The 13,683-nt window shown below is 45.3% G+C and overlaps 2 protein-coding genes across 2 annotated transcripts; one reads left to right on the plus strand and one right to left on the minus strand.

Annotated features, from left to right (window-relative positions):
• The first annotated feature begins 904 nt into the window (after positions 1-904).
• On the plus strand, positions 905-8,598 carry tacr3l (tachykinin receptor 3-like). Its single transcript, XM_070978611.1, has 5 exons — positions 905-1,321; positions 1,890-2,078; positions 2,237-2,387; positions 5,890-6,086; positions 6,157-8,598. Exons 1-5 carry the CDS (start codon positions 954-956, stop codon positions 6,416-6,418), a joined length of 1,167 nt encoding a protein of 388 aa, XP_070834712.1. The 5' UTR covers positions 905-953; the 3' UTR covers positions 6,419-8,598.
• A 6-nt stretch (positions 8,599-8,604) lies between these two features.
• LOC139341906 (GPI-linked NAD(P)(+)--arginine ADP-ribosyltransferase 1) lies at positions 8,605-11,562 on the minus strand. Its single transcript, XM_070978625.1, has 4 exons — positions 11,461-11,562; positions 11,109-11,206; positions 10,298-11,001; positions 8,605-9,560 (listed from the first exon to the last, which is right to left on the minus strand). Exons 1-4 carry the CDS (start codon positions 11,474-11,476, stop codon positions 9,485-9,487), a joined length of 894 nt encoding a protein of 297 aa, XP_070834726.1. The 5' UTR covers positions 11,477-11,562; the 3' UTR covers positions 8,605-9,484.
• Positions 11,563-13,683: the final 2,121 nt, after the last annotated feature.

Below are 13,683 nucleotides of genomic sequence, written 5' to 3' on the forward strand. Positions count from 1 at the left end.
CTTTGAGCTCATTATTTATTAGTACTTTTACTGAAGTAAGGGACCCGAATATAACCCATAATGATTGCAGCACACAGTGAATGGAGTCTGCATGTGGCGCTCATATCAGCCTTCGATTATCTGATCAGGGATTGATCCAGGCTAAAACCTGATCAGCTCAATTCATCTGAGTTTATCCTCTGCTGCATGGGTGTGAGTACCCCCACTCTCTCCCCCCTCTCTCTCTGCTCCCCCTCCACACTCCCCTCTCCTCTCTTCCTACCCCTCTCCCTCTCTCCCCTCTCTCTATGCTCTCTCTCTCTCCTCTCTCCCTCTCCCCCTCTCTCCCCCCGACCCCCCCACCTCCCCCTCTCTCTGACCCCCCATCTCTCCCCTCTCTCCCTCTCTCCCCTCTCTGCTCTCTCTTCTCTCTCTCTCTCTCTGCTCTCTCTCGCTCTCTCTCCTCCCTCTCTCTCTTCTCTCTGCCCCCCACTCTCCCTCTCTCTATGCTCTCTCCCTCCCCCCCCTCTGCTCCCCCCTCAGCTCTCCCTCTCTCTCTTCTCTCTGCCCCCCCACTCTCCCACTCTCCCACTCTCCTCTCTTCCGCCCCCCTCTCCCTCTCTCTATGCTCTCTCCCTCTCCCCCCCTCTGCTCCCCCCTCAGCTCTCCCTCTCTCTCTTCTCTCTGCCCCCCCACTCTCCCACTCTCCTCTCTTCCGCCCCCTCTCCCTCTCTCTCTATGCTCTCTCTCCTCTCTCCCTCTCCCCCCCTCTGCTCCCCCCTCAGCTCTCCCTCTCTCCCTCCCCCCTCCCCCTCTCTCTGACCCCTCATTTCTCCTCTCTGCTCTCTCTCTCTCCTCCCTCTCTCTCTCTCTCTGCCCCCCCCCCCCCCCCGCGCGCCTGTTGCGCATCATGTGTGTCACTTTGCTCCGCAGCGGACCGCAGCAGATCCAGACTGCGGACTCTCATTGGAGGAATGGCCTCTGAACGCCATGAGTCCAACACAACCAGAAACCTGACCAACCAGTTCGTGCAGCCGGCGTGGCGCGTGGCGCTGTGGTCGGTGGCGTACAGCAGCGTGCTGGCGGTGGCGGTTTTCGGGAACTTGATCGTGATTTGGATCATTCTGGCGCACAAACGCATGAGAACCGTCACCAACTATTTCCTGCTGAACTTGGCTTTCTCGGATGTGTCCATGGCCGCGTTCAACACGCTCATCAACTTCGTGTACGCGGCCCACGGAGAGTGGTACTTTGGAGAAATCTACTGCAGGTTCCACAACTTCTTCCCGGTGACCGCCGTGTTCGCCAGCATCTACTCCATGAGCGCAATCGCCATCGACAGGTACACCTGATCACCTGGATTACCTTCCCAGATTATTTTATAATTTGAGATATTTTACAATAATTTGAATCAGTGAAATCAGAAATTTGACGAATCCAACATGAAATGAGTTGATTATTTAAGCCACGTTTCAACCGAAGATCCATCCACATTAGAAACAGAATGAACATAAAACAGAGACAGAAAACAACGCAGAATAAAACGTGAAAATAAGACGTGATAAAAACAGTGAAAATAAGATAGAAGGATGAAAATCAAGACAACACAGATGTAACAGAGATGTAAAATAAAACCACTGAATAATATTCATCTTAATATTCATTTTCTTATTTTTATCTTTATTTATTTCAACTGGATGTCTTTGTGGACAAAACAAGATGTTGAGGATGTAATTTTTGACCATTTTCTGATATTTTATAGACCAAACATCTAATAAATGAATCAGGTTAATCATCTTCAGGTTAATCGATGATGAAAATGTTTGTTGCAGCCCTGATAACACTGACCCCCATGTTTGTGTGTCAGGTTTGACAGCCAGTTAGCTCAGCCTGTGACCTCTGACCTGCAGGTACATGGCCATCATTCATCCTCTGAAGCCTCGTCTGTCAGCCAAAGCCACGGTGGGAGTCATCGTCTGTATCTGGACTCTGGCCGTGGTCCTGGCCTTCCCTCTCTGCTTCTTCTCCACCACCCGAGCTCTGCCCCGCCGGACCCTCTGCTACGTGGCCTGGCCCCGCATGGCCGACGACCCCTTCATGTGAGAGCACCGACGAACTTCAGGCTTCGTTATCGTTACCCTGATGAAGCTCCACCTCCTGTCTATCATTTACTCCAGATCTGTCAGGTTCACCCCCCCCATCCTGCTCCAGTCACACCAGTTAAAGCGTACTGGTGACGTGTTTCTCCACTTTGCAGGTATCATATCATAGTGACAGTCCTGGTCTACGTGCTGCCATTAGTGGTGATGGGCATCACTTACACCATCGTGGGGGTGAGTCTGTGGGGAGGGGAGATCCCCGGAGACTCATCTGATAACTATCACGGACAGCTCAGGGCTAAGAGGAAGGTAAGAACCACATTTATTTACACGTAACATTTACACTTTTTCTGTTGATTTAGTTTGTGTGTCTCTGAAGGGGAGGCACACAGGTGTGCTCATGGACAGATGAAAACTGGCAGATATGATTTTACATTTCTACTCACCTCGTCGAGTGTTAGTGTAATTAAACTCAGACAGATTTTATTTTGGTTCTTGCGGTTTTGGAGCCTTTTTTTTTTTTTCTTCTTTGTTTTTTGTTTCTGCTGTCACTTATTTTCTAATCTTAATATCTGGCCGGTTTGGGTTTTTTTTCTTGCGGTTTTGAATTGTTGTCTGGTTTGACTGTTTTTGTGTGGACCTCAGGGAGACTAACAGTCACTTTGTGGAAGCTAACGGGATCCAAATAAAGAATAAAGAACAGGAAAGCCCGGAGAGAGATGAAGGACTGAGGTTCAAGGCCCTTTGTTGGAAAGCAGCTGAGAATCTTTATTTGAGAAGTAAGAGAAAAGACAAATGTCAGTGGGCTAAATGTTGCACAGGCTTCCCTCTGCAGAGAATAAAGACAATAACAAGAACCCTGACCTGGAGAGGAAAGAAGCTCTGTTTCTGTTGTATCCTGACCTGCTGAAAGGAAAGACAAACGTTACCAGAGATCTCTGCAGGGAGGAGGAGGAACACCTTTCACTGACAACTAAAACAAACGCAAAGAGGTCTCTGCAGCGTGACCAAACACTGTGCAGACAGACGTGCACGTCAGCTCAGTGCTGTGAAGGAGCTCACACTTCACTGAAAGCACAAGCAGAGAAAACACATCTTAATTAGTACAAGTACACTTTATGTTGCCGTGCGTCATCTCATCTCTGTCTCTGTCTGTCTGAGCTGCAGCCCAGAAGAAAATAGCGTCCAGAGGCACTTGCTGGACCAGACTACCCAGTGTGCTTTGCAGCAGGGACACTGAGGGTTGGGTTAAACAGGGATTAAGCTCATCGCAGCTGTCATGACGAGCATCTATCACGCCAAGCCTGAGATTACAGCGAAAGAATATCGATGAGCGTCAGAAACACTGCAGGCTGTGTCTGACAGTGACAGCAGAGATTAGACCGTGACGATTCATTGATTCAGGGACGCTTCCTAAATCTGAAACAGCAACAGCCAAATCACACAATATCACTTTAATCTAATTCAAATGCATCATGTGAAGTGAGTGTAGAAAGCAATGACAAAATCCACAAAACTTTCAGGAACCTTAAAATAGATTTCATCACTTGACTTCAGGAATATTGTTTCGGGAGCTCAGACTCAGTCTCAGTGCACAGAGACAGAGGCAGAGACAGAGACAGAGGCAGAGACAGAGACAAAGGCAGAGACAGAGACACAGACAGAGACAGAGACAGAGGGAGAGGCAGAGACAAAGGCAGAGACAGAGACAGAGACAGAGGCAGAGACAGAGACAGAGACAGAGACAGAGACAAAGGCAGAGACAGAGACAGAGGCAGAGGCAGAGACAGAGACAAAGGCAGAGACAGAGACAAAGGCAGAGACAGAGACAGAGACAGAGACAAAGGCAGAGACAGAGACAGAGACAAAGGCAGAGACAGAGACAAAGGCAGAGACAGAGACAGAGACAGAGGCAGAGGCAGAGGCAGAGGCAGAGACAGAGACAAAGGCAGAGACAGAGACAGAGACAGAGACAAAGGCAGAGACAGAGACAGAGGCAGAGACAGAGGCAGAGGCAGAGACAGAGACAAAGGCAGAGACAGAGACAGAGACAGAGACAGAGACAGAGGGAGAGGCAGAGACAAAGGCAGAGACAGAGACAGAGACAGAGACAGAGACAGAGGGAGAGGCAGAGACAGAGGCAGAGACAAAGGCAGAGGCAGAGACAGAGGCAGAGACAAAGGCAGAGACAGAGACAGAGGCAGAGACAGAGGCAGAGGCAGAGACAGAGGCAGAGACAAAGGCAGAGACAGAGACAGAGGCAGAGACAAAGGCAGAGACAGAGACAGAGGCAGAGACAGAGGCAGAGGCAGAGACAAAGGCAGAGACAGAGACAGAGGCAGAGACAAAGGCAGAGACAGAGACAAAGGCAGAGACAGAGGCAGAGACAGAGACAGAGGCAGAGACAAAGGCAGAGACAGAGGCAGAGACAGAGACAAAGGCAGAGACAGAGACAAAGGCAGAGACAGAGGCAGAGACAGAGACAGAGGCAGAGACAAAGGCAGAGACAGAGGCAGAGACAGAGACAAAGGCAGAGACAGAGACAGAGGCAGAGACAGAGACAGAGGCAGAGGCAGAGACAGAGGCAGAGACAGAGGCAGAGGCAGAGACAGAGGCAGAGGCAGAGGCAGAGACAGAGACAGAGACAAAGGCAGAGACAGAGGCAGAGACAGAGGCAGAGACAGGTGCAGAGGCAGAGACAGAGACAGAGGCAGAGGCAGAGACAGAGGCAGAGACAGAGGCAGAGGCAGAGGCAGAGGCAGAGACAGAGGCAGAGGCAGAGACAGAGACAGAGACAAAGGCAGAGGCAGAGGCAGAGACAGAGACAGAGACAAAGGCAGAGACAGAGGCAGAGACAGAGGCAGAGGCAGAGACAGAGGCAGAGGCAGAGACAGAGACAGAGGCAGAGACAGAGACAGAGGCAGAGACAGGTGCAGGTCTGCCATTTACAGTCTTTAAGAGGCCTTTCTAGCAGAGAAGAAAGCTCATCAGAGCCTCAGATTGATGGCAGAATTGGGCTGTGAGAGGATTTCTAAATGTCAGGAAACAAAGCTACAAGACAATGTCGTGCTTGATTCAAAGGAGCCGGCTAACGAGACGCCACCTGGGCTGGAGATAAGAGGAAGTCGCCCTCATCTCATCCAGCAGCTGAGCTTCTGCCGCTGTATTAATAGCTGCCTGCGCCTTTCAACCCCCCCACAGCTGCACATTGTACCGCACCGCACTGATGAGGTCTCCGCTCCGTCCCACCTGACGCCTGCTGCGTCATCGCCGACCTTTCTCACCCTTCGTACGGCGGCCGCTCTGAACTCATTAAATGGAAATGCCATTGTGATCAGAGGGAAGGACAGCAGACAGCTTCAGGGACGGCGTGCGTGTGAAGAGCTGCTGTGGCTTCAGACTGTCCAAAGTCTGTCCACAGTGAGACGCTCCTCTTTCCTCCAGCTGAGGAGGGTGGACAGTTTTTCACCAATGAGGTGTTTGTGAGAAAAGATGAATTATTTAAAAATGCACCAATCAAAACGTGCGTGTGTTTTTGTCTGTGAATGAGTGAATCCTGGATGTTCATCACTCCAAATGAAAGACGTCTGCTGTGTAAATAAGCAGTTTTATTTAGATGCTGTGTTTCCAGCTTGTTATGCTTCTTACCCCAAAGTGGCAAAAACAAACCAATCAAACTCAGTTCCTGCAGCTTTACCTGTCCACTGGCTGGGCTGCACCGTGGTCACACCTGAGCTTGACAGCAACACAGGTGCAGTCTGCGGGTGTCTGACCTGTCTGCTGCGCCGCTGCCCTCTCCTTTCTCTTGCAGGTGGTGAAGATGATGATCATCGTAGTGGTGACCTTCGCCCTCTGCTGGCTGCCCTATCACATCTACTTCATCGTGACGGGTCTCAACAAGCGTCTGAGCAGGTGGAAGTACATCCAGCAGGTTTACCTGTCAGTGCTGTGGCTGGCCATGAGCTCCACCATGTACAACCCCATCATCTACTGCTGCCTCAACAGCAGGTGAGTACCAGTCAGTCACACATGTGGACACTGTACATGTACGCAGCAGCATCATGTCATCTGGGTGCAGGTTCCGGGCCGGCTTCAAGCAGGCTTTCCGCTGGTGTCCCTTCGTCCGGGTCTCCAGCTACGATGAGCTCGAGCTCCGAAACACGAGGCTTCGACCGGGTCACCAGAGCAGCATGTGCACCCTCTCCAGGGTCGACACCAGCATCCTCAGCAAGGACAAGAGCACTTGTTCCCGTGGAAACAGGTCAAGACTCAAGTCTGAGCACAACAACAAAGACAGTTGGTCGTCCTCGGTGGACACACTCCAGCCGAGCGCTCACTAGGGCTCTTTTTTTTTTTTTCTGCACATTATTTTGAGCTGAATGTCGATTGGACTGTTTTGTTCACTTTAGCTGATCAGTATCAGTGAACACTGATGGGTGGGGTAAACGCTTATGAATCTGGGCGTAGTGTTGATTTGCACACCAGGGGTTTCCAAAATGTGAGGGGGGTGGGAGAGAGGAACAGCAGCAGGAGTGACACACACACTGAGGCAGTTTGGTTAGTTCAACGGAGTCACAAGCAGGTTTATTTCTATAAAGAAAGACAAAAAACAAAATGTAAAAAAATCTAAAAAATATGCTCAATGAAAGAGCTGAGTGTAAACACTGAGCGGGGGAGGATCATCGACAGTACGAAGCATAAAGAGTGTTGAGATGTGTGTTACTGTAACACACTCTGAGGACGGGGGTCAGGGTCAGTGTCGATGAGGCCAGCAGCGTTTAGGAACAAACGGTCTTTGTGGTGTGACGTTCTGGTCCCGATGGACACCAGCAAGGGTCTCAGAGTTTGTGTCTGTGTTGTGAGGCGTCTTCTTGGCTGACCTCGGCGTCCTGGAGGCGTTCAGGTCCTGAGGACTGAGCTGACACACGTTTGTAGATTCAGTGTGGCTTCTGCATTGAGATGATGTTATTATGTTCAGTGTCCATCGAGAATAAACATTAATAAAGTCACGTCTGTTCATCTGTCTGTGCAGAGCAGACAAATACAGAATCAGGCCTGTTCCTTCACTTTAGCAAAAACAATAAAATCAAGTGGATTCTTGAATCTCAACCTGTTTATTAGATAATCACCAAATATCTTCATTGATTTGGAAAGTTCTTCTCACATCTTCATTTGTTTGTTTGTTTTTTTTTATTAAAAATGCTGCCATTCAGTTTGAGCATTTTTAACAAAGTGTGTAATCTTACATTTATTTTTTAATTTATTTATTGGTTTTTTTTTGTATTTAAAATGTAACTTTGTGAGCTTGTTTGTGTAAACAGACAAATGATTTGAGGCAAAATTCCAAAAATAGATGATTTCAGTCGGTCAGTGAGAGACGACTGATTCATGTACATACGTGTAGATTTTTAATGTTTCAGGAAAGTGTTGAGCATTTCAGTAACACAGTGGCCACAAACAGATGAAAGATGATGCATACGCGTTTATATTAAATCTTAATACTTTATGGAATCATTTGAAATCTGCTGATTCTGTGGTAAAACGTGGTTTTAGATGTCTGTACGACTGTATTATATTCACATATTTTGAATGTGCTTCTGACACATTTTTCATGTAGATGTAGATATATCTCCATCATTCATCGTTGGCTCCTGTCAAGACATACATCAACGGTTAATGAGTGGGTCTTTATTTTACTTTCAGCACTTCATCATGGACTAAATACTTTAAGCTGCTCAAGACATTTTGTAGATGCTGCTCTCTATATGCTAGTATATAACAGTAGTATAATAACAGTAGTATATGCATTTGTTGAAATACTGTGGTGACATATTTAATGGATCAGATGTTACTGAGTGGATCTCATCAACAGGAGTTGACAGTGACAGTGACATAAATGCTTCTGCTTGGATGTTTCCTGCATTTCATGACAGAATGTAAAATCACAAGTGCTTGTTTTAAATGTGCCGTTATAAAATGGACTTTTTGGACTGTTTTCATAGTTAGTATTTGCTTTTTGTATACAGTAAGTGTGTGCAGAGTGTGTGTTTTAATGTTTGGATATTTTGGTGCCGACTCAAACGCATATAAACACACATTATATACAGTGTTCATGGTGAATTTGTGTTGTACAGCCGTAATTCCAAAGAAGTTGGACGCTGTGTGAAATGTAATTAAAAACAGAATCAGTCATCAATAATCAAACTGTGTTCACTAACAGCAGCTTTCATGTGTTCATCTCCTTGATCCCCTCATGTGTTCACAAAGTGGTGAACCTCGCTCCATCCTCTATGATCGGCTTTCATACCCAATCATGATGCTCTCACCTGTTACCAATGAGCCTGTTTACCTGTGGAATGATCCAAACAGGTGTTTTTGGAGCGTTCCACATCTTTCATTTTTGTGCTTTCTTTGTGCTGTTAGCAGGTGATCACATTCTGTCTGACTGATGTTTCACACAGCGGTCCAGCTTTTTTGGGGTTGTGTTATGATGTGAAAATATAATAAAGGCTCACATTTCCTTTGTGTGTCATGAAGTGTTTTACTACACTTTATTTAAATGATGTACAGCACAGTGGTGCAGGCGTGGACCAATGACAGTCCACCATGAGACACTGACACACTGTTTGCCATCTTACTCCGAGTCTGATGAGACTGAACCCGTTTCATGCCAATGGGCCCTTAAATAACTCCAAAGCTGTCTGGTTTTGCATATATTCGTTTATTTCACTTGGATGGAAACAGAAAGATTAAATCAAGTCATTTTGGTTGTAGAGGCAGTCACACGCTCGACGCTGATGGATGCTGTGACTGAAGTCAATATCAGCCAGTGAGGTTGAAACATATTTACCGCCTAAAACGTGAACTATAGTTGAAGAGTTGGTTGAAAGCAGAGCAGGATACGGTCTGAATTTAACAACTTCAATGTTTCCAAACTGTTACTGTTGTAGGAAAAGATGCTCGTGGGTCAGAGCTGGAATGTACAAACAGGTGTGAAGAGTTTGAGCAGGTCCACCAGTTTATTTGGTTATGTTTGTCTGGAGCTCATGATATTATCCGGGAACTGGCCTTGTTTTAGGGCACCCTGCTGGCCTGGAGTTTCAGGTGCCAACCACAAACAGTATGTACTCACTTCCCCTCCCCCTGTCATCTCTCCTGTACACCGTTTAAAAAAAGCAGAAAAGTCCTCAAAAAAATGCTTTTAAAAATTACCGTATTTCAGAAATATTGCCATTAGAATACATTTTTGCTGATATGCGTAAAGAAAAGATGATTTTACTCTACCATTGAAAAAATGTGTTACAAGTCATTAAAAGTATATTTTAGCCAAAAGGTTGTTAATTGTTCCTCTGTGCTAACGAAGCAGCGTTCTGTGCTGTAAAAACTCTCAGAGACGCTCAAGTTTCTCAGCAGTTTAAGATAAAAAGAGATAAAGCTGCAAGCGCCAACGCAGACCACTGGGTGGAGCCATCAGCCGGAGACCTGGGGAGGTGGAGGAGACAGAGGGAGACGATTAGCATCAAAACACCTTGAAGGGCCTGAAAATCAGTTTCTGAATCAGCTGTTTTCTACGAGCAGCATGGTCCAAACAAGATTTCTGCTAACGTCAGAACAGCTTCGTTTGTTTCAGATGTTTTGTTTGTTTGTTTGTTTGTTTGTTTCTGTTCTTGTGGCTTTGAAGTGGGCGGAGCTCAGCTGGAAAAATATGATGTCACCTGCCTCTCAGCACCAATCAGGAACATTTGAATCATAGTCTGATTAAAGCTGGGGAGCTGCTTGCTAACGTTAGCATTGTCAATGAAATCTGATCGAGCACAAAAGGGCGTCACGTCCACTTTTTAAAATCCAGTTTTTGTCCTTTCATCCCGATCACTTTAACTCACTCATTCAATAAAAGACAAAAAACTGTGTCCTCTTAAGGTCCAACCACCAAAATCCAGATCCACAAGCAGCCCACACGTGGTTCAAGTTAGCGCTGGTGGATGTTCAAGACATGTTTCACGCAAAACTGGACATTTTTAACGGGACTTTGGACATTTTCCAGCCATGTTTGTGACAAAAAAACAGGTATTTTAAAGCAAAACACGTTTCCCTCACGCTGACCAAGAGGTTTCTGTGGCTAAACCTCACCAGTCGTTAACCACGGCCACAGCATACAACTGAAAACTGAGGCGCAAAGAAAGACATGAAAAGTTTCAACAAGTTTCATAGAGTCTTACCGTGAGAAAATGTAGCAGTTGTGCGTGCTGTTCACCTTTGAGTGTTGCAAAACGATGTAGGTGTATTCAGAATCAGAGTCATTTACTTCTTTTACGTCCATCACAGTGAACTCTTCAGCGGGCGATAGGAGCGCTGTGTCCTCGTCACTGCAAATGTTGTCTCCCAGGTTGACAAAGAAGCAAGAAGTGATATTAAAAACGACCCCCCCATACCAATCCTCCAGTTTCTGCAGCTCAGTGTAGCTTGAATAAGCCTGGAGGAAGTGTCCAAATCTCACTTTTGAGCCTTTTGTTGGTTTGCTTTGCAGTTCTGTATAAACATACATCATCTTGCACTTCTTTGGATACAGCAGAGTCATCGAATCCGTGAGCAGGAAGTGAAGAGACTTGAAACTGAAGTGATTTTCATAGGTGCTAACATTTCCGCCCTGTGTCCTCACGGCATCGTTGAAGGCCTGTATGAATTCTGCGTCCCCGTTGGCGTATGCCAGAAGAGCAGCAGCGTGTTCTTTGAGTCCTCCGGGGATCTGCCGTGAACACTGGCTGTTTCTGCTCCACGCTCTCTGGAATCCCTTGCTTTGGTTGAGCTCTTGTTTCAGCAGGCCTGAATGGATAACCTTCTCCAAAGCTTGTTGACGGCATCCTTTATAGATGTCGTCTACGGCATTGGGGGCCATGTCCAGCTGATTTTCTCTTGCAGTCACCTTTGAGCACAGGATTTCAAATATAGTCTCAAGAGAGGAGATTTTCTTTTCTAACATAACATCACAACAGGCTTTGAACAGCTATTTGTAAAAGAAGCAAGACTCACTTTGTCGTAGAGAGCTATGAAAATGATCGCAGCAAGAAGCAGCTTTCTTTTGTTCCACATTTTAAAGGTTTCCTCTTTTCTTCTACAGGAACCAATGGCTGAAACAGAAATCAAAGAGAAACTTCACAGACAAATCAAGAAGAAGTATCACAGAACCAAACTTCAACAAAAAGCTGTGAAGCTGCACACAGTCCTGGAATCATAGGATCATCTGGCTTCTCGCCCAAACACTTTGTTTAGACAAACCCTCAAACTGCAGCAATCTGTTCTCTTTCCTTGGAATACAGCAAAGATAAACATACACGATTAAACACTTGAAATCTCAAGATCTGAAACACTAAAAGGTACATACCTGAAGCGAGGAACATTTATTTCTGGGAGCAACTCAAAAAAAAAAATCACATCCATGCACATCAAGCTGCAGGGGTGTGATCACTGTCTGCAGACACTGTCGGTGGGAAGTGAAAAGCCTTATCTCGTCCAGAAACTCCTTTTCCCTTCCTGTGGAAGGAAATAACTTGGGAGCCCTGAAGTTCACTCATTTGTTCTGCTTGAGCTACTGAGTTACACAGAAAGCTCCTGCTGATCTTCTATTTTTCTGTTTATTGTGTGGATGCTGCTTCCAGCCAGGCCAGTTTTACATTAAAGGTTTGTAGCAGCACATTTGGGCTTTAACTTTATTCAGGCAATTCCTTTGATAATCCTTTTGTGCACCTAAACAGCTAGACTAGACACTACTTTGTTGCTGCTTGCAGCTAAACAGTGATGGAAAGAATGTATAAATGCTTTGCTCTGTGTAAAAGGAATGCACAATCTTTTAATAAGATCTTTAAAATGTGGTAAAAACAGACACTGAAGTGAAAATAACACTCCTCTTTGCACAAACCTGATGACTGTATGCTGTGTATAGTGTTGTTTTCCCTGGTGTTCCCCAGAGATGGGGGAGGTAATTCCTCTTCAGCACTGTTCCACCTCCTGACCTCTTCTCACTCCCTTCCTTCCTCGCTGGTACAGTCGAGTCCGCTGAGGCTCCAGTTTGAGTGGGAGTGGCAGGAGGAGTAAATTGACACGCTGTTCTCTTCAGATCCAAGCAGTGCCAGTCTGTAGCAGAAGGTCATAGACTGTGGAATCATTATACACATTTTTGGTGATTCTAATCAAGTACAGGTTGCACTATTTACTGTGTGTCGGCACATTTTAATAATATAGAAATATGGCATATATGTCCTTTTATATTTTGGTTTTAAAGGCAAGCACAGCAGCTGTTCTTGTAATTGCTGCCCATCCATATCCATAGTCATCCATTTCTAGTCTTATACTCAACATTCATAGTGAAAGGCTTTTATTTAAAAAAAAAAAAAAACGTAGCCGGAAATCTTAATGTGGTGCGCTTGATCCTGACACAGTTCGCTTTCACTGCCTCTGCTTGAAGCAGCTCCTCAGCTTTTTTTTTTTTTTAATTAAATTATTTAATCATTAGACTACATTGTGTGATATCTAATAAAAAGCTCCAGCTTGTGCAATTGGTACAGTTGAATTCCTCTTTATGACTCCGTTTTGTATTTTGAAGTCTACATTTGTGACCGGAAATACTGCTGTTTCCGGTTCCAGACGCGCGAAAACCAAAACAAACCGCTGTGACTGAAGTTTGTTTATGTTTCTGCCACAAACAGTTTTCGCGGACTGAGAGGAGACTGAGTGGATTATTAACACAAACACGTCGGCACCGAAACCGAGCTGCTGGACGGTTTTACCGCCGAACGTTAACTGACGGTGAGGTAAGGCCAACGTACCTTAGTAAGCTAATGTTAAAGTTATGCTAGCAGCTAGTGCTATTCAACGTTACGGTTAGCTACCTGCCAAAATTAGCTCTGACACGCGAGCGTGCAGTTGATTGGTCTTCAGCAGTACTTCCGTAAGTTAGTCAACAGTCTACAGCGGTGGAATAATCACATTCAACTACTTGAAAACGCAGTGAAATTGCTCATTATGTAAATCTTAAAGGTACTTTTACTAAGGTTCTGTACTTCTATATATTTATTTATCTACTGTGCGATCGTGCAAAACACTGTACTTAATTATTTTACCATAAGCAATAGTATTTTTTAAAACATTTTTTGTATAGAATGCATTTAAATGTATATAGTTGTTTTTTCTGCTGCCTGTAAGCTTAATTTCCCTGACGGGGGATTAATAAAGTCTTATTTTAGCTTATTTTATCGCATCTCAGCTTATCTTATTTCATGCGTCTGTCTAGCTTCTTATTTCACTCCAGGACAGAGGGAAATATAGTACGTTTGCTATTCTTTCATTGTTTACAGTGACGAGTTACCTTGCGGATTAAACATTTGAAAACCTTCAATGAAAATATGAAACACCATCCAGATGTATCATATCTGGATATATGATATATAAGCATGTAACTCTGACAGGTGCCTTTTAATGGATGCTTTTAATTTTAACACATGCTTCTGAAGCTAGCTGCCTAAACTCATGAAATCTAATAAAGCCGTTTTGCTATAACTCCTGTCTTCATGGGGTAATAATGTTCATGGTGATTCACTTGTGTGATCAT

This window comes from Chaetodon trifascialis, chromosome 2 (genome assembly GCF_039877785.1).
Source record: "Chaetodon trifascialis isolate fChaTrf1 chromosome 2, fChaTrf1.hap1, whole genome shotgun sequence".
Lineage (NCBI taxonomy): Eukaryota > Metazoa > Chordata > Actinopteri > Chaetodontiformes > Chaetodontidae > Chaetodon > Chaetodon trifascialis.

Excerpts from the sequence above, each read along its gene's own strand:
- tacr3l (XM_070978611.1), top strand. The coding sequence starts at position 954 with ATGGCCTCTGAACGCCATGAGTCCAACACAACCAGAAACCTGACCAAC. Across the intron at positions 1,322-1,889 it reads AGCGCAATCGCCATCGACAG|GTACATGGCCATCATTCATC; the intron begins GTACACCTGATC and ends TCTGACCTGCAG. Across the intron at positions 6,087-6,156 it reads TACTGCTGCCTCAACAGCAG|GTTCCGGGCCGGCTTCAAGC; the intron begins GTGAGTACCAGT and ends ATCTGGGTGCAG.
- LOC139341906 (XM_070978625.1), bottom strand. Across the intron at positions 11,002-11,108 it reads TCATAGCTCTCTACGACAAA|GTGACTGCAAGAGAAAATCA; the intron begins GTGAGTCTTGCT and ends CTGTGCTCAAAG. Across the intron at positions 9,561-10,297 it reads AACTGCTACATTTTCTCACG|GTCTCCGGCTGATGGCTCCA; the intron begins GTAAGACTCTAT and ends CCACCTCCCCAG.